At 39.7% G+C, this 24620-nt stretch overlaps 1 protein-coding gene across 1 annotated transcript; it reads right to left on the reverse strand.

Annotated features, from left to right (window-relative positions):
- Positions 1-1923: 1923 nt before the first annotated feature.
- tulp1a (TUB like protein 1a) lies at positions 1924-9929 on the reverse strand. Its single transcript, XM_036591667.1, has 11 exons — positions 9903-9929; positions 9006-9137; positions 8469-8579; positions 6881-7030; positions 6187-6263; positions 5908-6075; positions 5675-5787; positions 5331-5439; positions 5144-5242; positions 3211-3382; positions 1924-2490 (listed from the first exon to the last, which is right to left on the reverse strand). The coding sequence occupies exons 3-11, from the start codon at positions 8515-8517 to the stop codon at positions 2357-2359; spliced, it is 1071 nt and encodes a 356-aa protein (XP_036447560.1). The 5' UTR covers positions 8518-8579; positions 9006-9137; positions 9903-9929; the 3' UTR covers positions 1924-2356.
- Positions 9930-24620: the final 14691 nt, after the last annotated feature.

Consider the following 24620-nt stretch of genomic DNA (forward strand, 5'->3'; position numbering starts at 1 on the left):
GATAAAGTAACATCAGGTGAGAAGGATTTTTGTTGTTTTTTTTAAGGTAAGGAATGGAGGAATGGAGATCCGACAAAATGCCACACTCAGCTTTCTCTTTAACGCTCACCTTTAAACTGGCCAATAGGGGGCAACAGAATCAACCCTTCAACTGACCACCATGCAGCACAGGCACTTTACCTTTACACTGGCCCTGAGGGGGGTCAATGTTTCTCTAAACTGGCCACAAGGGGGCAGTATATCTTTAAACTGGCCTTTAGCTGCTGAGGTTCACACACTTCACGTCCTTCAGATGGAGAATCTGTTAAAAGTTGTATCTTTGCTCTGGCCAGAAACACTGAAGCTTCTTCTGTTTTCTGGATTTTCTTCCAACACAGAGGAGAAATCTGTCATTAATATGGACTCCGAGGCTCTAAATCCTAAACCCTTACCCCTAAACCATAATCCTTAACCCCTAACCCCAAAACTCTACTTCCTAACCCCTAACCTTCTAAACCCTAAACCAGGGGTGTCCAATCTTATCCATAAAGGGCTGGTCTGATAGTAAGTAAAATGTTTTGCTTGGTACTGTTGTTGTTTTTGCAGGTAATATATTTTCTGCTATTATGACCCGAGACAACACAGATATATTACAACAAACCTGTTAACACTCTTTTACACAGATTTTAATGATCACCAGTGTCTGTGTAAAAGAGCCTTTTAACTGGTGCAGGATGACCAACTGTAGAGCGTGGCCGTCTAAGGCTGAGACAGCTACTTCATTATCACATCAAACATAAATCAACATTATGATCCACATTACATAAATATTTGGTTATATTTTCACCACATAGTTGTTTAACATAATACTTTTTGTGCTGTTGCTGCTTATTGTCTTTGATGCAGTGTAAGATGATCACAGCTTCCTCTTCTGTTTTTGAGCATTTTTAGGACGGCTATCTTTAAGATGCATTTGAATTGTGTGCTGCTGAGCCATGAATGCAAGTGCCTAAGATCCCTAAAAGATCGCTTGCAGCTACAGCAGCTCAGTGGCGTGGCTACAGCGCCCTGCACAGTCCGTCTCAAAGACGGGAGCATCAGAGGATCCAGCAGTAGACTTGCTTGTGTGTCTGCAATTACCTCAATATGATTTTTACAGGAGGTAGTTTTTAGTTACTGCTACTTCAGCTGAATGTGAAGTGACTTTACAGTGTTTTGCTGGTTCATAGAGACATTAATGTATTTGATTCCAGGTTTCAGGATTCCATTCAGTAATTTAGAGTTGATGCCAGAAGTTGTCAGTCAAGTTCTTTAAGCATGTGATGAAGGCAGGAGAGGAAAAATCGTGTTCTGCTCGGCTGTACTGAGGGTGGCACTTTCTCCCATAAGGCCTTCCATTATTTTGGCTCCTTTCTTCTTGGCTCTGATGTCTCTTCTATGTCGTTTTCCTTGCAGATCATCCTAGACCTCTTAGTGTAACTATGGAGACTCAAAAACAGTAAGATCAGAGTTTTATTTGAAAATCCCACAGTCAGGAACAGTCCAGGCCAAACAGGTAACACACTTTAATACAGGCAGCCAAAGCAAAACACAGTCCAATGTATCTTGTAGTGTTTTTTTATTCATTTATTTTCTTGCTTTTTATAATCCTTTTACTTGACTGTTTTAGTTTGCCACTTCATCATTTTACATTGAAATGTTATTTATTGTTTTTTTTTCTTGGTTCTGTTTTATTTTTCCCCTTCTTAATTAAATCTTAATGGTTGCTTTAATTATTTTGCTATTTATCCTGTTCGATATTACTGCAAATTTGTTTATGTAGTTCCGTTCATTTTATTTTCACCTGATAAAATTCCATTTAATTTCTTTTTGCATGAGGGCACCAGATTACTATAAATAGATGATCTATAGATACTTAAATCACTAAGAAGCCTTCAGGTGAGAGTTGATTATCAACAGCACTAGGGTGACGGCTGGGTTTGGGACTAGATTTAAATTTAGGGCTAAAGTTGCAGTTAAGGGTTCAGTTTAATAGAATTTTTCACACTCAATTTCAAGTTTGGATGCATTTAATAGACATTTAGTTGAATGTTAGACAGACTAAGCATCTACAGTGGACCATCAAAATAAAGTGTTACTGAACAAAACAGTGTATTACACATTCTTACACACACACACACACACTGTCCTTGGGGAGCTTGGTTCAGAATCAGGCACTAATGAAACAACCAAATGAAAGAATGCAGGAATCTGAGGAAAGGTGGACGAGGCGCTGCTGTTGGAGGCGCTGGACGTGGAGGTTGCGTGTTTAACCATCCTGTTTCTTTGTTTTATTCTCTCTATTTGTTGTTCATTTGTTTTCTGTGTGTGTTTGGTTTCATTCACAGGCCAGTTTTCCATCGAAGCTGGACAGCGCAATGGCGAATGCCTGGACGGCACACAGCGGATACTTATAGTCCAGAGTGAAGGTGTCTTCTGATACTCTACCGAACTGCATCAGGATATAACTGTCTGTAAACAATAACAACAGAAACACTAATGACTACTGGTGTTACAGCACATCCACTGTTTAAAATAAATCTATAAATCTCTAAGTATTGCTATTTTAATAATATAGCTGTTTTTATGTTTTATTTTTCTTTTTTTTGCATAGACTTTTTTAAAACTCATTACATCACATTAATGTTCCTCAACACTGAATGGAATATTATTACTATTTAGGATCAAATGTGTCCAGTCCTGCTCCACCCTGCAAAGTTTAATTGAAACTGTGGTCTATCACACCTAATCCAGGTAAAGAAGGCCTTCAGGAGCATCTGAATATCTGAGCCAGGTGTGCTGGATCTGAACTCTCTGGTCTACATGTTCTCCTCAAAATCACACCTGATGTCTTCTCTGTTGGACGCTGTGCTTACTGAATGTAGTGTGTTTTCAAGCATGAAAAAAAAGCTATTCTGCTAAATGTGAATCATGCTGAAAGAGAACTCTACTGAATGAAAACGCTTGTTAGCAATTGTAGGCTGTAACAATCTCTTTAGTGGTTTTAGCATGTTTAACTTTTGTAGATTATGTGGACCTGGTTTACACACAGATTAAGGATAAAGCTCAGATTAAATATTGGACTAAACAGCTGATCTCATCTGAATATAAAGTATTTCTCTCTTTCGGAGTAAAGATCAGGTTATCAGGATTTGTGTCTCAGTTTCTACCTGACTGAAACAGGATATTTACTGTCTTTGCTGTGAACGATCTGGAAGTTCTTGATGGATGCCTGAGTCACCCGTCCGGAGAAGTTTAGGACGTATGAAGCTGTGTCGTCATTCCAGACAGGTGTCTTGTTATGGAGCTCGATCAGATTATCCATCTGTCTGTTCTGAAAACGCATCAATAACCCATCATTTTCCTGCAAAAAAAAAAAGAATTGGAAAAAAACATTTTGTAAATCAGCCTGGTTTAGTTCTTGATTCTGTAGGGTTTAGTTTATGTCCTGGACTGTGTAGGGTTTAGTTTAGGTCCTGGATTCTGTAGGATTTAGTTTAAGTACTGGACTCTGTAGGGTTTAGTTTAGGTACCGAATACTGTAGGGTTTAGTTTAGGTACTGGACTGTGTAGGGTTTAGTTTAAGCCCTGGACTCAGTACAATTTAGTTTAAGTCCTGAAATCTGCAGGATTTAGTTCAAGTCCTGAAATCTGCAGGATTTAGTTCAAGTCCTGAACTCTGTAGGGTTTAGTTCAAGTCCTGGACTCTGTAGGTTTAAGTTCTGGACTCTATTGGGTGTAATTTATGTCCTGGACTCTGTTGGTTTTTGACCCTGTAAGGTCTGAATCTGCTGGCTCTTTATGCAGGTCTAAGTTGGACTCTAACCTAAATCTGGATCCTGCTGATTTAGTTATTGTATATACATACAATCAAAGGAAAAACCAACATATAGTATCTTAGTGAGCTGTTGGGCCACCATGAGCTGCAGAACAGCTTCAGTGCTCTATGTTATATGTTATTCAAGTCTCTGGAGCTGTTTTGGAGGGAGGGAACAACATCTTTCTAAAAATTCTTCTCTCAGTTGGTGTTTTGTTGATGGTAGTGGAGAATGCAGGCATATCACTCCAAAATCTTCTGCAGGTGTTCAGCTGGGTTGAGGTCTGGTGACTGTGAAAGCCACAGCATATTATTTACATCATTTTCATCCTCATCAAACCATTCAAGCACCCCTTGTGTCCTGTTGATGGGGGCACTGAGACCACCCCATCTTGTTTCATCATAGGATAAAGATGATCAGTCAGAATAACTCGGGACTGATCTGTAGTGACCATTAAAATGCCCCCCCACAGCATATCAGAAGGGGGGAGTGAAGGATGACTCATTTGACTATATCACTGTTCTTCACATGTCTGTAGACCAGAGCTGATGGATTTAACTCCACTGTCCTCTCAGATGGTCTTTGTAATGAGGGGTTTCTGCAGTTATATCCCTCTCTGTGTAGTTCTTGCTGACTGAACAAGTCCTGAATTGACATTCTCACCTGAGGAACATCTGCTTTTACATATCACACTAATGCACAAGGATTACACTCACTGAATGTGAATGTCACTATAATGTCCAGCCCTGTTTACTGATGTTTTTCCCACAGATCTGAATGCAATGGTCACTTTAGCCTGGAACAGCTAAGCAGCCTTTGTGACTGAAGCTCCATCTGTGCTTCAATAATGAACCTCTTAGCCATAAGATCTTTTTCTCTTGATTATCTTGATTCAAAATCTAGATCAGCTTTTTTATACCTGCCACAGAGCTGGTATAATATGGGTAGTGTCCTGTGACTACTGATGAAGGACTAGAGGATGACCAACACAAACTGTGCAGCAGCAGATGAGCTATTGTCTCTGACCTTACATCTACAAGGTGGACCAACAAGGTAGGAGTGTCTAGTAGAGTGGACAGTGAGTGGACACATTGAGTGGACTCCAGCAGCACTGCTGTGTCTGATCCACTCGCACCAGCACAACATCACCATGTCAGTGTTACTGCAGTGCTGATAATGATCCACCACCCAGATAATACCTGCCCTGTATGGGACCCATAGGGGTCCTGACCATTGAAGTACAGAGTGAAAGGGGGCTGTGTGTGTGTGTGTGCTGTGATAATAATTATTATTATAGTATAGCTTACACTTTGGGCACGAATTGGAACGCGCTCGCTGTCTTCGTCCATTCCCGGGATTATCACAGTCATTTTCCTCGGCCCTTTAAAGCCCAACACATTCGTCTCCTGGAAATAAAAAAACTCTTTCCTGGTTAGATTCTGCAGTGTTCATTTTTATTAAAGCTAAAACAAAAGCTGACTGGAGCTTACTCACGTAGATGATAGCAGCCAGTTCCTGCCGGGCATTCGACAGGTCTCTGAGCGCACGGTCAGGATTCAGACCGTTATCAAACACAGTAAACTTAGTGCCCATCAGATTCGACCTAAAGGGAAAAGCAACAAAAACAAAATGAATATGAATGAAAAACCATATTCAAAACATGACAGAAACAGAGTTTTTTCTTACGTAGCTGAAAAAATAACAGTGAAAATCAAACATTACATCTTTTAAAAGAACATTGTGTGTTCCAAACCTTCTGTCTGGCAGCATCCACTCTGCTATATTCACCTTTATAATATATTTCTATTTGGTATATTTCCAGATTTGAAGGTAATTACCGCAGCTTCCCAATGAAATTGTCACCTCCTCGTGATAAATCTGTGGCATCTATAGAGATTAAATAATTTGAGGTTGTGCTTTTCTTCCTTTTTCGTCCAGCCAAGAGGAAAACCTGAAGAGAAACAAACTTCCTAAAAAACCACACTTTTACATTAATAACTACATCAGAGTGTTTTCACTGCAGAGCTCGTTTTCTTCATCCGTGTTCACAGAACTCCGAGTGAGCTCTGACCTTTTTGTCATTGTCCAGGTGGAGGTAGTACGTCGGGTAAAATCCTCGGTCCATTCCACGTTTATCTCGAGTCACTTTACATTTTACAGTCATTCCCTCCGGCGCCGGCCGCAGGACGAACTCCTCCAGATCATCAAACTCCACCTCTGGAGATGGAGGGCGTTCTTCCTGAGGACGGAACGTTATGCTTTGATTGTGTTTAAACTCAGTGTTTGTGAACTTGCTATTTATTCTGTATGTGGATGTAATAAAGATGTCCATTAATGTTGTTACACCTACTTTCCTGCCTTTCTTCCCTTTGCCTTTCTTCTTTTTGGTGGCGTTTTCCTCTTCACTTTCATCAGCTTTTGCTGAACCTGGGAGTGAATTAATGATGATTAGGCATTTCCACCAAAAGTAGCCAGTTAGATTTTAATTCCAACCGAATAATGTGACCTGATGCAGAGCCGTTTCTGCGTCAGTGACTCTGATTAGCCTTCCCTGTTAGCTCCATATACAACACTGTACATAGTTCTATACATAATCCAATACATAACTATACATAACGCTATGTATAACTATACAAAACTTCATACATAACTATATTTAACTATATGTAACAGTATACATAATTCCATATATAACTCTATATATAACTCTCTATATGTCTTCATACATAACTCTATGCATAACTTCATCCATCCATAGTTCTATACATAATTCTTTATGTAATTCTGTACACAATTCTATAGATAATGTAAAAGTCCCTGACAGTTTATCAGGTTTATTTTGCTAAATTCTTTGTTTATGATGCTGTTGCGATCTGTTGATACGATATTAAGCTGTGCTCTCAGGACAGCTGATTTATTGTCCTGTTATCTAGACCAGCGCACTGTTCTTTATTCAAGCTAGCATGCTAACTGCATTCCTCCATGTGAACTCAATTACAGTATCACAGTAACGATGAATCAGATTCATTAATATCATCACTCACCCTTTTTCTTGTTGTTCTTCACTTTCTCCTTCTTCTTCTCTTTCTCTCCTCCGGTCTGGAACATGGTTGCCGTGTTGGAGGCACTGGGCTTTTTCCTGCTTTTACTCAGTTTAACTTCTGCTTCGCTCTCCTCACTGTCTGACTTCACAACTAAACGCAAATGTGGTCATAAAATTAATACAGTTTACTGAATATTGTGTTCATACATTACATAATATTAATTATGATGCATTGTTACATCCAAAGATGTTCATGAACGATTACATGTATTCTTTATCTTTATCATAGCTGTGTTAAATGGCTGTATTTGTGGTCTGGTGCTGTTGGTCTCTCTCAGGTGGAGATACAGATGTCAGCTGATCTCAGCACATGCTGCGATTGGTTGCAGAATAAAGAGCTAACTTTGAAAAGTGACAGTGATGTGATGCAGTTCAGCCCACTGTGTTTCACCATGTGGCCCCGTAGCGTCTCTTGGAAAACGCTGTGCTTATAATGCTGCTCATTTTAATGAATGTTGCTGGCATTGTGATCTGCTTTTCTGGAATGATGGACCAGCTTTAAGCACTAACCAGACCTGATGTTCTGCTGGTGGTTTGACTCTGTGCTGTTTAGGTTTCCCTTCTGTCTGATACTTGCAGGATGATGTTTGTTTGGCAATAGCTTTTACTAATGTTCACAAGCATGTAGGGCTGAGTGCCATTAGAAGAAGCGTCTTCTAATTTTGTTTGTACAGAAACATCAGCCCAGATGTTTCACATCTCAGCGTGAAATGATGACGCATGTTCAGTCGCATTGCTATGTATCAGATACGTATCAGATTTCAGCACCACATATGAAGGTGTTGAAGTCGGAACTGAAAATGTCAGATTTAGTGTGTTTATCTGTTCACACTGACAAAGATAACACACCTGTGTTACACATGAAGTAAAAGATCAGATTTGGGCCACTTTTACCTGCTGAGTGAACAAAGCCTCCATCAGTCTCTGTATTAGCCTTTGTTTTCTTGTTCCAGGTGCCTTTTTCATATAGGCCATGTGCTTGTTGTTGTTCTGGTCTTTGTTTCTTCCCAGATCCTGCCTTCTTGTTATCTATCTCACGTGTGTTGTCTGTAGCCCCGCACTCTCATTAGTCCCAGTTGTTTCTAATCAGTTCTATGTGTATTTTTAACACTGCTTTTTGCTTGTTAGGCCCTGTTTTGGTTTTCTCTTGTTTATTTTCTTTGTTTCAGTATTTGCTTAGTAGTGTTCGTTGTTTGTTTTGTCGGCTTTTTGGATACTGTTTTGTCATGAATGTTCATTAAAACAACGGAACTTCACTTGCATCCTGCTTCTTCATTTTCCTCAGCATTATGCATGGGGGTTTAGAAGTTTTGTTTATTATGTTGGAGCTAACTCAGACCAAAGCCAAATCTTTGTGATTTTTACCTGCATTGTCTAAAAATACAAGGTATTAAACTTGAGCATTAAACTGTTGTGCTGGTCTATTTGTTTTGTGTTGCGACCTTAGTTTGGCTTTAACCCCAGAGTTAAACCCAGTAAAAAAAAATACAGTAATGAAAGCTTAGATGGATGAATTGAATTATTCTCACCTTTTTTCTTGGTGACAAAGTTCGGTTTGTCTCCATTTATCTGAAACATGGAGGCAGCTTCATTTTTAGGTTTGTTTGCTTTTCCTTTGCTTTCAGATTCACTTTTATTTTCTGGAAAAGAGAAATAAGCGAACATTTAAAGAAAAATCTACTACAACATCCGAGGAGCTATAAACTATTTGAAGTGTTTTACCAGAATATCAAATGTTAAGCTACATGACAGTTTATGGAGTTTTACTGGAATCAGTTCACAGTTTGTGATACAGAAAACAGCATCATGTAAAAACATCCAATTAAAAGAGAACATGTATATTCATGATCCTCAAACTATGACAGCACATCTGTTCTCTGTTTAGTGAAACCTCTTCAGTTTCTCTCTGGAATCTTTAAACCTTAAATTCTGAGCTGAAACTTTAGTCTTAGTAAATGTGGGGGTTTGTGTAAAAACAGAGAATTGTGAGAGAATTCATAATGGGTTCTGCTAAAGAACTGAAAGGTGACGATATGGAATGAGGTCTGTTTGGTTTGTGAGGTGACCTTTATCTTTAGCTCTGGCTTTCTTGTCTTTGCTGTTTGTGGGTGAATTCTCTTTGGTGATCTTCTTCTTTGTCTTTTTTTGTGGCGTCTCATCATCATCATCATCATCATCATCATCCTCATCTTCAGAATCTGAATTAGAGACAAAAAACTGTTATCTAAACAATTTCTACATTATTATTAATAAAGCATTATATTTTTCTTCAAAAAAAAGGTGAAGTAACAATAAAAAATGTCATTTCAAATTTAGATGAATTAGGGGAGCGCGTGGAACAACCTAACACAGGGCAGAATTTAACAAAGACTGTTTACGTTGTTACAGAAGGTCAAGCAGCGTGAACTTCTGAAAACATTTCTTAGCCACAGTTTCCCACCAAAATTCAAAGTGATTGGTCAGCATTTTAAAGAGATATGAGCTAAAGAGTGTTTTCAGGGCATGTAAGTCAATTTTCTACACAAGTTTTTATACAAGTAATTATACTAAATTAACTTTGTTTGTACTGATTGATCAGACTTTTCTAGCAGGTGTTAAACTGACCCTCTGTCTGTTACAATGAACACACCCATGGGCTAAACTGTAACACTGCACTCCCCCTCATTTTGGGTGGAATTGTACTGAATGCTAGGAGCTAGAAACAAAGTTCAAGTGTTGGTTTGTAGCAGAGATGTTCATGGTGCTTGTATAAAAACATGAGTAATCCAACTTAAGTATGTTTAAAATTATTTTACAAAAACCAAACTGTATTAGATTGTGCCCTGCACCCCCCTACTTTGAGGTTCAAAATAAAAACATTTCAAATTTCCTTCTGTGTGAAATCCTGCCTGTGCTAGTTTGCTGTTGTGTGATCATGTGACTTTTTTCAGGTTTTTCTGTTTCAGCTGAAAATGCACTCTTACTTTTCTTCTTCTTAGGAGCACTCTTCATCTTCTTCTTCACCTCTTTCTCCTCTGGCTCTTCCTTTTCCTTCTCTGCTTTCTTTTTCTTTACTATCTTTCCATCTGTTGCATAAGAAATGAAGTACATTACAGGTTTAATGACTAAACATAGATATGATCATGTGATTATGTTTTATACAATCTTAACATTCAATTAATCTTTATTATAGTGGATAATAGACTTCAAAAAAAATTCTGATTAAATCTTTTTTTTGTTTTCATATTTAATAAATCACAACACAAAAGTCTGTTTATTAATCCTATATCTCATCTTTTACACTCTTACTGGATTAGGCATTAGTAATCTGTATTATGTATTAGTAATCTGCATTAGGTATATTGCTTATGCCATGTAACATGCTCTGATTTGTAATAATAATCAGTTTGCAACTTGGAACATGTGGCTGTACTATGAGAGGAAACTGTATGACTCAGAGAACTTGGGCCTGGAGTTCTGGGCTGTTCCACCAAAGAGCTCTGAGTTAAATTGAGAACTTTTCAGAGGACACCTGTATTGTGTTCAGATGTATAAGGAGTCTTCCTGAGGAACTCTTACATGAGGAGAAAGATGGTGGTCCAGAAGTCTTTTGCCAGCAAGAACTGATTCTGAGGGAGTGTTGTAAAAACCGTATGAGTGCATGAGCTGCAGAAGAGCTACATTCAAGCAAAGGCTATGTTCAGACTGCCAGCCCAAATCCAAATTTTTGGTATTTTCAGATTATATCCAGACTGATTTTTGATAGTCTGGACAGTAAAAAAAAAAGAAATTTGAATTTACAGATGTGTCTCAGTCTGGACACTCAAATCAGATTTCAGTGTCTTTTGCGTCACTCGCAACATGACAAACAGTGACGATGTCAAATGCTGGCATTCAAAAAAAGCTCCAAAGATTCATGATTATGAAGAGAATTCTGAAGAGTTTGGAGGGTGAGATGATGCACTACCATCTCTCCTCTCTCCTGCATCCGCATTTGAAATCCCTGTCGCCAGTGTTGGTACGTAGTTACTGACACCTATGCTTTTACCACGGCAACCCATGCAGATAGACTGGTGATGCCTGGACACACAAATCTGATCTGAATGCTTGCAGATAACAGAGCAGACAGTTGCCTCAAATGATCTGATCTGAGAAACAAACCCGATTTGCCTGCAGTCTGAACACAGCCTAAAGGTTAGATGGTAGAATATTAGGGTGTCTGAGATGGATGTGGTTTAGTGGAAAAGTTAAAATTGACCAGTTAAACTGATGGACTATCTGAGTTGGCCCTTCTGGTGACATTTGAAAGCAGTATGTTGCGAACAAGGGTTATAAGATGAGAGAGGAAATTGTGAAAGGTAAAGTGGATGATTTTGATTTGGGAGATGCTAAGCACACCCACTGTGCATGCATAGCCGCAGTGCATTGCTCAAACAGTCAGAGCCGAGTTAAGCAGAAGTGCTGAATAGGCAGTCGTCAGTGAAGTGGACTGTTCAGATGGTTTTAGAGGGCTGTAGTTAGCGAACTGGCTAACTCAGCACACAGTGAGGAGGTTATGTGACCTTATTCTGCAATGTTTTTACACTCAAGTTTACAGTTTTTGCAGGCAGTCGTGGTCTGAAATATTAATGAAGTGGTTGAAAGGAACTGTTTAAATGTGTTAATGCTAGCCAGCAAGCCAATGTGGGCAGCATGTCTTGTTGGTTTACAACTTGAAAATATTAACAGCAAGAAAATGTACTGAATGACACAGATAAAAGGACTAATAAGCTTTTCCATCTAACACTTTAAAGGTTGAAAAGGAACTGTTTATCTGTTTTTCTTTCTGTGCAAACCTGGCTACTCGCTCGCTGTAATGTGTTAATGCTAGCCAGCAAGCCAACATGGGTGATCTACTGTTAAGGACAATGTGTTTTGCTGGTTTACAACTTGAAAATATTAACAACAAGAAAATGTACTGAATGAAACAGATAAGAGGACTAATAAGCTTTTTCATCTAACACTTCAAAGAATTTAAAGTTAAGCCTGAACACTGCCGTCTTAGCAGTTAAATTTTCTAATTGAGGCTTTTATATCTGATCAATCACAAGAGTAAGTTAGCCTTAACAGTGGTATATTCCTCTGACTGTATGCAACCACAATGGCAAAAAAGTTGGGACGCTGTGCAAAATATAAATAAAAACAGAATGCAATGATGTGCAAATCATTTATACCCTACATTTAATTGAAAACAGTACTAAGACAACATATCAAATGTTGAAACTGAGAATTTTTTTTGTATTTTGAAAAATATATGCCCATTTTGAATTTGATGCCAGCAACATTTTAAAATAATTTTGGGATGGGCATGTTTATCACTGTGTTCATCACCTCTTCTTTTAACAACACTCTGTAAGCATTTGGGAACTGTAGAGACCAACTGCTGTAGTTTTGAAAGTAAAATATTTCCCATTTTTGCTTGATACAGGTTTTTAGCTGCTCAACAGTTCAGGGTCTCCTTTGTCATATTTTTGGTTTCATAATGAAAATTCTGAAATTATTAACTTGCATTTGTGGATGCAGTGATGAACTGTTCACAGACAGTGGTTTTCAGAAGTGTTTCTGAGCCCATGCAGTGATTTCCACTACAGAATCATATCTGTTTTTAAAGCAGTGCTGCTGGAGGGCCCGAAGATCACAGCCAGCCAGTATTGGTTTTTGGTCTTGTCCCTTACATGCACAGATTTCTCTGAATTCTCTGAGCTTTTAATGATATTATGTACTGTAGATAATGAAATCCCCAAGTTCTTTGCGGCCTATGCAGTCTTTCACAGAGTGTTGAACCCCTCCATATCTTTACTTATGAAAGACTCAGCCTCTCTGGGATGCTCTTTATATACCCAATCATGTTACTGACCTGTTGCCAAGTAACCTAATTAGTTGTGAGTGTTTTTTAGCATTACACAACTTTATCTTTTGTTGCCCCTGTCCCAATTTTTTAAATGTGTTGCAATTGAATCAAATTCAAAATGGGCATATATTTCAGAAAACAAGAAACAATTCTCAGCTGCAACATTTGAAATGTTATCTTTGTACTATTTTCAGTCAAATATAGGGTTTAAATGATTTGCGCATTATTGCATTCTGTTTTTATTTTTTACATTTAGCAATTTGTGCCCCAACTTCTTTGGAAATGGGTTGTATGTATTAATTGATATTGACATTATTCCACTGAATTTTTATTTAATGACTTAACCTGGCCAATGATCTGCATTGACTGTCTTAGTTGCTAGTTTTTTTATGAGAGTGATCATCCCAAGCAAAATAAATGTGGGATCCATTTTAATCACCAACAGAACAATACAAGGGCCCATATCTGAAGAAAATGTAAAATCATAGGGGAAGATGAATATAGCTGAAGGGTGGACAGTCAGAGGGCTGGGGCAGAAGAAATTAGGCAGGTCATGAGAGATGCAGCCTCTATGGTAAAATACAAAGAGTGCAGCACACAGGGTGTAGGCAGAATAGATGGTGATCCCCCTTGGCTTAGCCAGTGTAGAAGTCCAGTGAGGTAGAGGGGTCCATCCCCTGCAGCAGTGCTGTGAGCAGCGCTGATTAATAGGCTGAGAAATTAGGGGTGAAAGGTACTAAAGAACCAAGGGGAAAACACAGAGTCTACTGAAGGGCTCTATGACTCATAAGAATGTCATGATGCAGCTCTAGGTTCAGGATCAACCCATTAAAAAAGACAAAACACAACCAACTGAAACACTTAATAGTTTCTATGGGTTTTTTCAGGAGGGAGGGTGGAAACGTTTTGTAGCTAAAGTTGAGCCTCCAAGAGATGAGAAGATCTGGTGATCAACGCTGCCTAGAATGGAAGGTGGGTCGAACAGAGGACAAAGCAAGAGGAGAGGTGAAGTCTTGGAGGATCTATGGATGCAGGCCAGAAAAGACTCAAGGGGGCATAAAGAGTCAAGTGCTGATAGGCGGGGCAGCTGGGTGAAGGGGCAGTTAGAATAATCATGCAGGAAGTGATGGAGCCAACTGATAGCCAGGGGTTGAGAAGAGAGACAGACGTCTAAGACTTTGAGGACCTGCAGGCGCCAGTCAGAAAGGATCTGGGGTGGCACGGAAAGTGAAGATGAAAAGAGAGGGAGATGGAGAGAGAGGGGGTGGGATGAAGAGAGGTTAACGATGATAAGAGAAAATGGTCTGCCCCCCCCAAACAAACACACACACACTACCAAACACAGAGAACTTTCTGGACTGACTTTTTGCAGGAGTGCTGCTCTCTTCTGGAAGATCCTCACTCTTCTTGGTTTTGTTCTTTTTGGATGTGGTTTCTGATCCATTGGCTTTTGCTGAGTCCCTCTCTGGTTTCTTCTTCTTGGGCTTCTGCACAAAACAAGAATGCAGTGACCTCCATCAGTGTGCTGGTTATTGTGGGTTATGCCTATTTCTGACAGGATATTATGAGATACATCTTTTAGGGTATGAATAATGCTGTTTGTTTTAAAAACAAGAAATTGGTGAATAAAACCAAAGTAAATGAAAAAAAATATCCAGAAATGATTTTTCACTTTTTTTAAGTTATTGCAAAAAAATAAATGAATATGTAAATAAATAAATTGCAAACATACTTTAAATAACAAAGATACACTTTGTTTCTTAAAAAAAGGGATATATTGGGCTAGAAAATGGCAACTTTCTATGTAAAAGTTTCATGTGCAGTCAGCAATTAGAGTTATACACAAATAAACCATACAAATAAATAACCTGCCTTTAGATTGCCAACAGAAACTACCACTACCACTTAATTTTTGAATCACTGCGTCATTTCTCTTCAGCCCTGCACACTTTACCTTTGTGTTTTATTACTTAATTAAACAAATAAAAAACAGTTTGTTCTCCTCAATGTCTACGTGTTTTTATTTATCTAGCTAGGTGAAGCTATGCTATTGTCTTCTCTATTAGGATAAAGATTCTTAAAGTACATCCAGGTACTTCATATCACTTTGGCTTCCACTGTTAAAACACTTTAGAAATCTGTTTTCATTACAGTCTTTCAACCAAAAAAGAGAACCAATCACAGTTTTGAGGGAACTGGCTCACCTGTGGTCTGTGAGTGTAAAACCAGTTTAATGCAGGAGGAGAAGAAATACGAACAGAGGAATATGGCAACGTCTTTGACAAAGAGGCAACTAGGGCAGCCTCCATGATCCTTAGCTGTGTGTAGTCGCGAAAAACAAGACAATTTAATTTCTCATGTATGCCAAAGTTTACTTTGTACTGCAAATCGGGTGTCTTGGTGTTCACAGAAACATCAAGACATTTTCAGCTCATTAACTTTATTGGTTCTCCCTCGTTTGGTCAGATAGAGAAAGTTGTTTGAAAAGATCAAATAAGGGTGTTTCTCCAGTTGAGAGTAATGACTATAAAAATGTGGCTTTGACTTTGATTATAACACGGTGCTCTGTTAAATAGTTGGTGTGGGTGTTTAAAGCAGATATAAACTCTTCACCGGACTGACTCCAGCATGATCACAGAGCAGTCTGGGGTACAGAAGATGCTATTAACCGTAAAACTCAACATATTATAAGCAAGTAAAATGCTTATTATATTATAAGCAAGTAAAATCAAAGCAAAATGCTTTGAGATATTAGTGATGGCTGAATCCTCAATACACTATCCTAAATGTATTCATTAAGAAAGCCCCCAGCTGAATTTGGCTGAAATATGACTTGGTACCAACAAGAGAACAATGGCTGATGCCAACTCAGCCACTATAAGGTGGCTGTGTGACTTACACATGTCTATGTGTACCAGTACAACTAAATCATTTTATGAGTACATTTTTGGTAACAAAATGGAACACAGCAATCCATATCCACATCTGATGTTCATTATGTCAGTTAGAAAATAGCCCCACGCATCTGTAGCTCAGATAAAGCCTTTTCCACCAGCCACACTTTTGGTCCCGCCCTGATGGAGTGATTGACAGGTGGGTAGACCACGAAAATGAAAACGCAACCTGGTTGAACGCTTTTTAAAAGGCATTTGGCCACTGAATGAGTGCAGTAGGCAAGAATGATACTGATATGCTTCAGTAGTTTGCACTCCTGTGACTTCATTGTGAAATTTTTGGATGATACTGCAATTCTCATTTTATTTTACAAACCTCTCTGTTTATTATTCAGAAAGAAGAAGCTTGTATAGCACTCTGAAACCAATAATTTCATTTAAATTGTGAAGAAGACTGAGGCAATGGTAGTTAGAGTTAGAGGCAGCTCACAGGCCAGTGATGCCTGAGGCACTGAGAAAAGTAGGTTTTATGATTCGAAAATTCCCCAACGAGCTGATGCTCACATGGCTGCTGTACTGATGTTCAAGCTGCAGTTACCGCGTGTCCTTATAGACATTTACAATTTATACCACCATCAGACATCACACAGAGTCCTTACATCAAGCGTACATTTCCAGCTCTGAGAAATCTGAGAGATGTCTTCCAGCTCCACTAACATTTGGTACTGACCTAGCTGGTGAAGAGCAACACCTTCAATTATGCTCAACCTTAACAAAAACCCTCCCAAAACTCTTCCAAAATTCTTCCAAAACCCCTCCAAAAGTCCAATCCTATTCCAAAACTCTTTTAAATTGCTCTTTCAAACATCTTCTGAAACCTTTCATGGACTAGAAAAAAAATCACAACTACCGTCTTGGTCAGGTATCAATTTACAAATCCCTCCACAAAGTGGTGACATTAGGTCACTGCACACACACACAGGAAGGTTCGGTTCAGTTTTAGGTGTCTTAAGAACAGTTTCTAAACCCAAAGCTATATTCAATTCATCATGCATTAAATTAGTCTTTGATTCCATGTAATGCTGTTTTTAAGGCATATTAATGTGGAGTTTTAATAAAACTGAAATGTTTTGGCCAGGTAATATGCCCTGCTGTGGTGGGGACGATTTCCCTGTGGAGTTCTAACTTGTTCCGTTAGTGCTGAGCTCTGAGGAAGGCCACGGCAGGTTAAGGAGACGAAAGGCTAATTCTTCAGTTCAGGCCGGATGTCAAAGCCTGTTGCTGTGTGGTTCCGCATTACCGGGGGGACTGAGGGTTTAATCTCATTACTAACAAATCTCCTGTCTATTCCTGTAAAACAGCAGCAGAAAGAGAGCGGGGAGGGAACAGATAAACATCACAGCCCCCTTTAGAGATCAAAGACACTCTGAGTCACGGCAGACATCTGAATTAAAACAGCTCATCAGAAATGTGTTCATGTAAACATTATATGTTACGTAAGTTGTGTAATGTGCAGCCGTTAACCAGGTCAAAGTTCACCACAGGTAGCTAAGCTTGACACTGACCTGCTTGACAGAGCTGATTTTCCTTCTGTCAACACTTTCTTTTTTATTTTTAATTTCTCAACAGCAGAATTAAAACACCTTCATCCACATGAGTGACTCTAGTGATCTCAGCAGGCTCCTCATACTGATCTCACTGAATGAGCAATGAGGTCCTGAATCTGATGTGCTGTAAAAACTTTAATCAGTCTTTAATCAAGATGAAATGCTGATGGATTTCTGACAAGCGTTTTGGTGTCTTAAAACAGTCTTTTACCCCCAAACAGGTGAAGAATCATCAGAGCTGAAAAGAATCTGAATCATCACTAAATCTACACCAAGTAGAGCAGTGATCTGAAATCAAAACCAGTTAGAACAGCTGGGTCATTTAAACTGTCTGACACTCACTGCTCCTTTAAAGCTCGTTAGACTGTAGAGTTCAATGTGAGTTTTATCTAGAACTGAACGATGAAAATCAGTACGCATAGAGTACCTCAACATATTTTGGTAAAAATATCTCACCAAAACTTTCAGACATAAACACCACACACACACACACACACACACACACACACACACACACACACAGCAAATGTACCTTCTCAGCAGACATGGTTCTGTAGAAGAATTCAGAAGCGTCCACTTGGTTCCAGCACAGAGAGAGAGTGTGAGTGTGAGAGGAATCAGCAGAAGGTGATAATTGGATTCAGATCATCTGCTCACACACACACACACAGTATCAGGTAGTTTTATGGTTCTGTTGTACTGAGTGCACTGAGTGTTTGGTGATGTCGCCACATGCTGGGTGTCTGAATACCTGCATGATACAGCAGATACTGATAATCCTACACCACGCTACACAAGCCGTTCTAGATATATAGAGTTGACTATACAGCCCCGAATGTGATGTGTTCTAGATATTTAGATTTGACTGTACAGCTCTGGATGTGTTCTAGATATTCAGAGTTGACTGTACCCTCTGGATATGAGGTATTCTAGATATTTAGAGTTGATGCAGCTGCAGATGTCAGAAGTTTTACACATTTAGAGTTGACCGTACAACTCCAAATGTGATGTGTTCTAGATATTTAGAGTGGACTGTACAGCTCCGGATGTAATTTGTTGTAGATATTTAAAGTTGATTGTACAGCTGTGGATGTCAGATGTTCTAGACATTTAGAGTTGACTGTACACCTGTGGATATGAGGTGTTCTACATAATTACAGTTGACTGTACAGCTGTGGATGTGAAGTGTTCTAGATATTTAGAGTTGACTGTACAGCTATGCGTGTGTGTGTGTACAGCTATGGGTGTGAGGTGTTCTTGATCATTTGAGTTCACTGTACACCCTGATTGTGAAGTGTTCTAGATATTTAGAGTTCACTGTACACCTTGATTGTGAAGTGTTCTAGATATTTAGAGTTCACTGTACACTCTGAATGTGAGGTAAAAAAACAGTGATCGGTTTCTCATTTATCTTGTTCAGCACTGTTGTGACTCCAGACCGCCTCCTATTGGCTGGTGTACGATAACATCAGAGTACATTGCTGTAGTTATTACAGAGACTGGAGGCCACGGGTAACGTCACTCAGACACGGCATCATTTTTTATCGTCTTTTAAGATTTTTGTCAAGTAGTTGAGAACATGTAAGTAAAACAACTCAATCAATCAATCAATCAAAGATATTCAAATTTGATTAATTTTATGCTTATTCAAATAGTAACAGCAGTAATTTAGGGTGTTTTCACTCCTTAAAGTCCGAACTAAGGTTCATGTTTTTGCCATGTTGAATGCATTTGATCCTGTCAGTTTTGGTTCCTCGTAGTAATTTACTGAGCGCATTAAAGAACTCTGTATGACACACCTGCATCCTGTTGTCAACACTTGTGTGGGCTGCATCTCCCTGTACTGGACACTGATTGGTTTGTAAAGGAGCATCTGACGTCAACGCGTGGTCAGTTCGGCGGACAGCCTTTTCTGTAGAAAAATGAACATCCTCTCTCTCTCTCTCTCATCCTCTCTGAGAATAAGGGAGATTCAGCATTTTATGCATTTTTTTCAAGTTGACATTGGACCTTTTAATCAGACCAAATCACAGTTAAGTATTTGTTCTCCTCCTTGTGAGCTACCACGGCTCATTTTTACTTCTCTTCTGCTTCTTTTTCTTCTTGTGTTGTTTAATGGGTGCTGATATCCTGCCTCAACTTCCTGTCCAAATGTCTGAACCATCCAGAAAAGTGTTTTCACGCTGCAGACGAATCAATTGTTCAGTTTGGTCCAAATCAAAACCAGCTCTTTTGGTTGGACCACATTTTGGTGCTTTGGTCCGAGACACCTTTCACTCCTGCTGTTTTCATTTCGACCAAACTGAAAAGTCTGAAGGTCCAGACCAAAATCACCCTCAGTTCTTGGTGCAAAGTTCACAATGGGTGCAGTACTCCATTTCAGCCACTAGATGGCAAACAAGACAAATAAGTGCAACTAAGCTCTAAAATCTGCAAATGTGTATTTTTGAAATACATTATGTATTTGATAATGTATGTAAATGTATGTATCAAAACCATTTGAAAATGTATGAAAATATCCAAATCCTGTCTAATGCATTTTACTGTTTGATACCCTTTGAAATGAATTTGTAGCAAATGAACCTTTAACATGACAAAAGTGAGTGTTGTAGGTATTGATACTCTGTGAAAATGCAGTTATGATTTGATATCTTGTTTAATTGGAATACATTGTGGGTGAGTGTCTTACTGCACAAGTACATGGTTAATGTAAAGTACAGTGCAAAGAAGTCAGTACTGTTAGTTACATCTGTAACCTTTATTACAACTACACACAACTGAACAAATATAATTAAAAAATTCAAATGAATGCATTTTAAAAATATATTTAACCAATACATTTTGGCCATTTTCATACATTCATTCATACAAAAACATATTTGATAAATACAATTTTTCTTTCATATGGGTAGCCTAAACATCCTGCAGCACAGTAAGCGATAAACCGTATTTGAGTCTTAGTTCTTCTCAGTGGTTCTTTATGCTGAGTTTCTCCTTTTGAGTCTTGGTTCCTTTCAGTGGTTGCCAGTTAGATTCCGCACTGAATACAAAATTCTTATACTGACATATAAAGCTCTAAACGGCCCCTCAGTACTCAAGTGAACTTCTCTCTTATTATGAACCATCACGCCTACTTAGATCACAAGGTGCTGGCTTACTATTAGTACCTACAATTAAAAAGTTACATCAGGGGGTAGAGCTTTCTCATACTAAGCCCCACAGCTTTGGAATGACCGTCCACTCAGTGTTTGGGACTCAGACACAGCCTCAGTCTTTAGGTCTAGGGTAAGCCTCAGTCTTTAAGTCAAGCTTTTGGTAACTAGTTTTTTTCCGTTAGATAAAAGGTGCAGAACTGGGGGCTCAAGGACATAGAGTATTACGGTAAACTAGGAGCGTTGGTGCTGTTGTCCCGCTGCTCTCACGTGCTTGCTCAGGTTTGTTGACGGTGGAGCAGAGGGGCGCTGACATCTCAGGGAGCCCTCATGTCTCTGTTAACTTCTGGCTCCCCCTTTTTGTTAGGCTGTAATAACTAGACCTGCTGGTGTCTCTGCTGCATTCTGTTAACCTTGTAAACTGTGATCAGTCACTCTTTACAGAACTAACTCTGTGTGTTTCTTTGCCGAATTGAACAGCTGCCCTTCCTGTGGTTCTGATGCTGTTCTTTATCTGCCTTGATTGGGTTCCCACTGCTTGCCCACCTTCTGGACCAGTTTGATCACCATGGAGCTTCCTGTTGTACAATGCTGGCAAGAAAGCCTCACGTGCATGAACTGACCCTCCTGATGATGCTGCTGCTGCACAGACTCAAACTATTCAGTCGTAGACATTGCTTCACCTGCTTCACAATACACTGAGCTTTTCTTATTTTAATACCAACAGATCTTCAGTATGAGCTTCTAACAGTATCTGATGTTAATGGTTCTCTGTGATTTTCTCTGTGAGGTTTTCTTGGCAATGTTCATTCGAGTTTGGACCTGGATGTTTCTGTAAAGCTCCTTTATACATGCTGTAAAAAGCGTTATATAAATAAACTCTGACTTGGTTCTTCCTCATGCTCTTATGGAGTTCCTGCTTTTGAATCTTTATTCCTCTTGATGGTTGAGGGAGTTTTTCCTGACTGCACCAGCATTTTTGGATTAAAGCTGTTTTAGAATGGTAGCTGTTAAGTCTGCTGGCTGTTGTTAATTAAATGAATTGAATAGAGGTGTTTGTGATAGTGGGACAGTACCATCTACTTGTTATCTTCAAAGATTATTCCTGAAAGTGTGTGCTCCAGGAATGCTTTTTTAGCCATTGGATGGCAGGTGCAGGAAGTGGAGAAAGGGCACGCCCATCTCAGCTCATACACACACACACGGTCTCTTCTACATTATCCTCATCTGAATCTTAGGGTGGGGAGTAGCTGCTCTAATAGCCCCCCAGTATGGGGGGGTGTGTGTTTCAGACCTGGCAGCCTGCTCTATTTTGAACCGCAACCAAATGAGCTCCCTGGAGGAAACCTGAACAGCAGAGAAAATAAATAAATAAATAAATAAACAGTCTTGAATAAATCTTGTGCAATGTTCACGACCATCAGGACTTTCTTCAAGATCTTGCTCGTTTTGGCGCTCTGCTTGTTTGTGTTCGCTCATGTTTTGAAATGTTCAGGAGGCACTGAAGAGTCAGCTGAGGGTCACCACAGCTCAGAAATTCATCAATACCAGATCCATCAATAACAGACTGATCCATAACTGAGCGGAAGTGACGTCACACAATCTTAGTGTGTGTTTCTTCCTGGAGTGTGTGACTATTCATCTGTCTCATAAAGAAGTTCAAGTGAAGTTTTTTTCCAGCCACTTCCTGTTTTTGTACTAAACCACAGGAGCTTGATTAGAACCATTAGCGATCTTCTCGCCTGCTCTGTGGAGGTTCTCTGAACTTTCAGTCGTTTTCCATTTATTTAAGTGTGTTTGTTTATTAATTTGTGCTCCTTCCAACTTCAAGGAGAGCTGAACAAGACAAAAGTGAAGGAAGCTAAAAAGAAGATTTCACTGATTTTGTTCTTTTCAGTCTGTGACAGAGAGAAAACTCCAGCAGACCACTGTGTGCAAACACTGACAGAAGCTCTGTCCATCTTAGGGTGAGCGATTTCACTCTTCTCTCTCTCTCTACCTCTTAAATTTTTTTTTGGGGGGGGGGCAGTTAGTGTTTAGCTGTTAGTTAGACAATGACTGACTGGAGAGCGGAAGGGCCAGCAGTATGAGGGACATGAGGATGTGGAACTTCTTCTTGTGCCAACTCCATTATTTATTTATTTATTTATATACAGTTTATCTGTAGAGGGGTTGTCGACTACATGAAGTTGAAAACTATGAACAGAAAGATCTTACAGAAAATAGAAAATGGAAAACTATGAGCTTCCATTAGAAATCTCCAATCAGTCTTCAGATTGAAAACAGTTTCAAAATGAAGGTTTCTGAATGGTTCTAGGGGTGTACCAATGCACTGTGAGGTTGTTACATTGCATAAAAAACTATGACAATGTGGAGAATAACAGTTTGAAAGTTAATGACATCTAATGCAACTGCATTGCTTAAACACCACACAATCAGACCAATCAGCACCTCACTCCAGCGCTCTTCCTGTCTTCAGGCTCTAGAGTCATTAGTTCAGTACATTGCTCCAGCCCATCTCCAGGCTCTAGACCTGTTAGTTCAGTCCAGCGCTCCTCCAATCTCCACGCTTTAGACCTATTAGTTCAGTCCAGCGCTCCTCCCATCTCCAGGCTCTAGAGCTGTTAGTTCAGTCCAGCGCTCCTCCCATCTCCAGGCTCTAGAGCCGTTAGTTCAGTCCAGCGCTCTTCCTGTCTCCCAGCTCTTGAGCCGATAGTTCAGTCCACCACTCTTCCTGTCTCCCAGCTCTAGAGCTGTTAGCGCTCCTCCCATCTCCAGGCTCTAGAGCTGTTAGTTCAGTCCAGCGCTCCTCCCATCTCCAGGCTCTAGAGCCGTTAGTTCAGTCCAGCGCTCTTCCTGTCTCCCAGCTCTTGAGCCGATAGTTCAGTCCACCACTCTTCCTGTCTCCCAGCTCTAGAGCTGTTAGTTCAGTCCCCCGCTCTTCCTGTCTCCCAGCTCTAGAGCTGTTAGTTCAGTCTACCGCTCTTCTTATTTCCCGGCTCTAGAGTTGATAGTTCATTCCAGCCCACCTCCCATCTGCAGGCTCTAAAGCTGTTCGTTCAGTCCGCCACTTTTCCTGTCTCCCATCTCTAGAGTCAATAGTTCAGTCCACCGCTCTTCCCGTCTCCTGTCTCCAGAGTCGATAGCACAGTCCAGTGCTCCTCCCATCTGCAGGATCTAGACCTGTTCGTTCAGTAAAGTGCTCTTCCTGTTTCCTGGCTCTAGAGTCAAAAGTTCAGTCCAGTGCTGTACCTCTCCAGACTCTAGAGCTGTTAGTTCAGTCCACTGCTCCTCCTGTCTCCAGGTTCTAGATCTGTGTATTATTCCATGTTTTTCTCTTTTGTTGAATTTTGCATGTCAATTGGGAAATTTTTGTTATGACATATTCTTCATGTGCTACTGTTAGTGTTTACTCACTTTACACTCCACCTCTCTCACTTTTCTTCCTCTCTCATTTTCCTTCTTATTCTCTCTTTCTTGCTCATTTTCTTTCTCCCTCTTGCTCTCTCATTCATTTATCCCCTCTCTCATCAATAATCCCCCCCCCCTCATTCTTTCAGTGTCCGTGCCAAAGTGGGCAGGGTGTGTGTGTGTGTGTGTGTGTGTGTGTGTGTGTGTGTGTGTCTCTACATGCCGTGACGATGACTGTTTGTTTGGTTGTTCTGTATTTTTTGAGCGTCTGCTGTTCAGGTATTTCAGTATTTCTGTGTGTTTTCAGGGCTGTAAGTGTTTCGTTCCTTCTGTTTGTTCTGTATATATCTTTTTTTAACTGTAACTCCTGAACGTCAGTATCTGTTTTTATTGTCTTTCTCTTCTGTTCACCATCTTTCTCATGTAAGCATGCCTGCGTCACTGTCGCAGCCACGACTCACAGTTCAGTGTTTCTACAAAACTTTTACTGCATAAAGAGTCGAAACAAAACCAGCTTCAACGTTCAGCTGCAGCTGCTTGATGTGGGCGTTTTTGCAGCGTGTTTGCTCAAGGCTGCAGGGCTGTGTGTGTGGGGGTTGTAGTTTTGTTTGTTGTAGTTTTGTGTGTGTTGCAAGTTTGTGTTGTAGTTTGTTGAACTTTAGTTTGTTGTTGTGTTTGTTGTAGCTTGATGTTTTGTTTGTTGCAGATTTGTGTTGTTTTGCTTGTTGTAGTTTGTTGCAGGTTTGTG

This window comes from Colossoma macropomum, unplaced genomic scaffold, assembly GCF_904425465.1.
Source record: "Colossoma macropomum unplaced genomic scaffold, Colossoma_macropomum, whole genome shotgun sequence".
NCBI classification, from domain to species: Eukaryota; Metazoa; Chordata; class Actinopteri; order Characiformes; family Serrasalmidae; genus Colossoma; species Colossoma macropomum.

Bases quoted from the DNA above. Each gene is read 5' to 3' on its own strand.
- tulp1a (XM_036591667.1), bottom strand. From the start codon at position 8,517: ATGTTTCAGATAAATGGAGACAAACCGAACTTTGTCACCAAGAAAAAA. The intron at 6,264-6,880 runs GTGAGTGATGAT...ATTCACTCCCAG, and splicing joins GAAGAACAACAAGAAAAAGG to GTTCAGCAAAAGCTGATGAA. The intron at 5,243-5,330 runs GTGAGTAAGCTC...TTTTATTTCCAG, and splicing joins AACTGGCTGCTATCATCTAC to GAGACGAATGTGTTGGGCTT.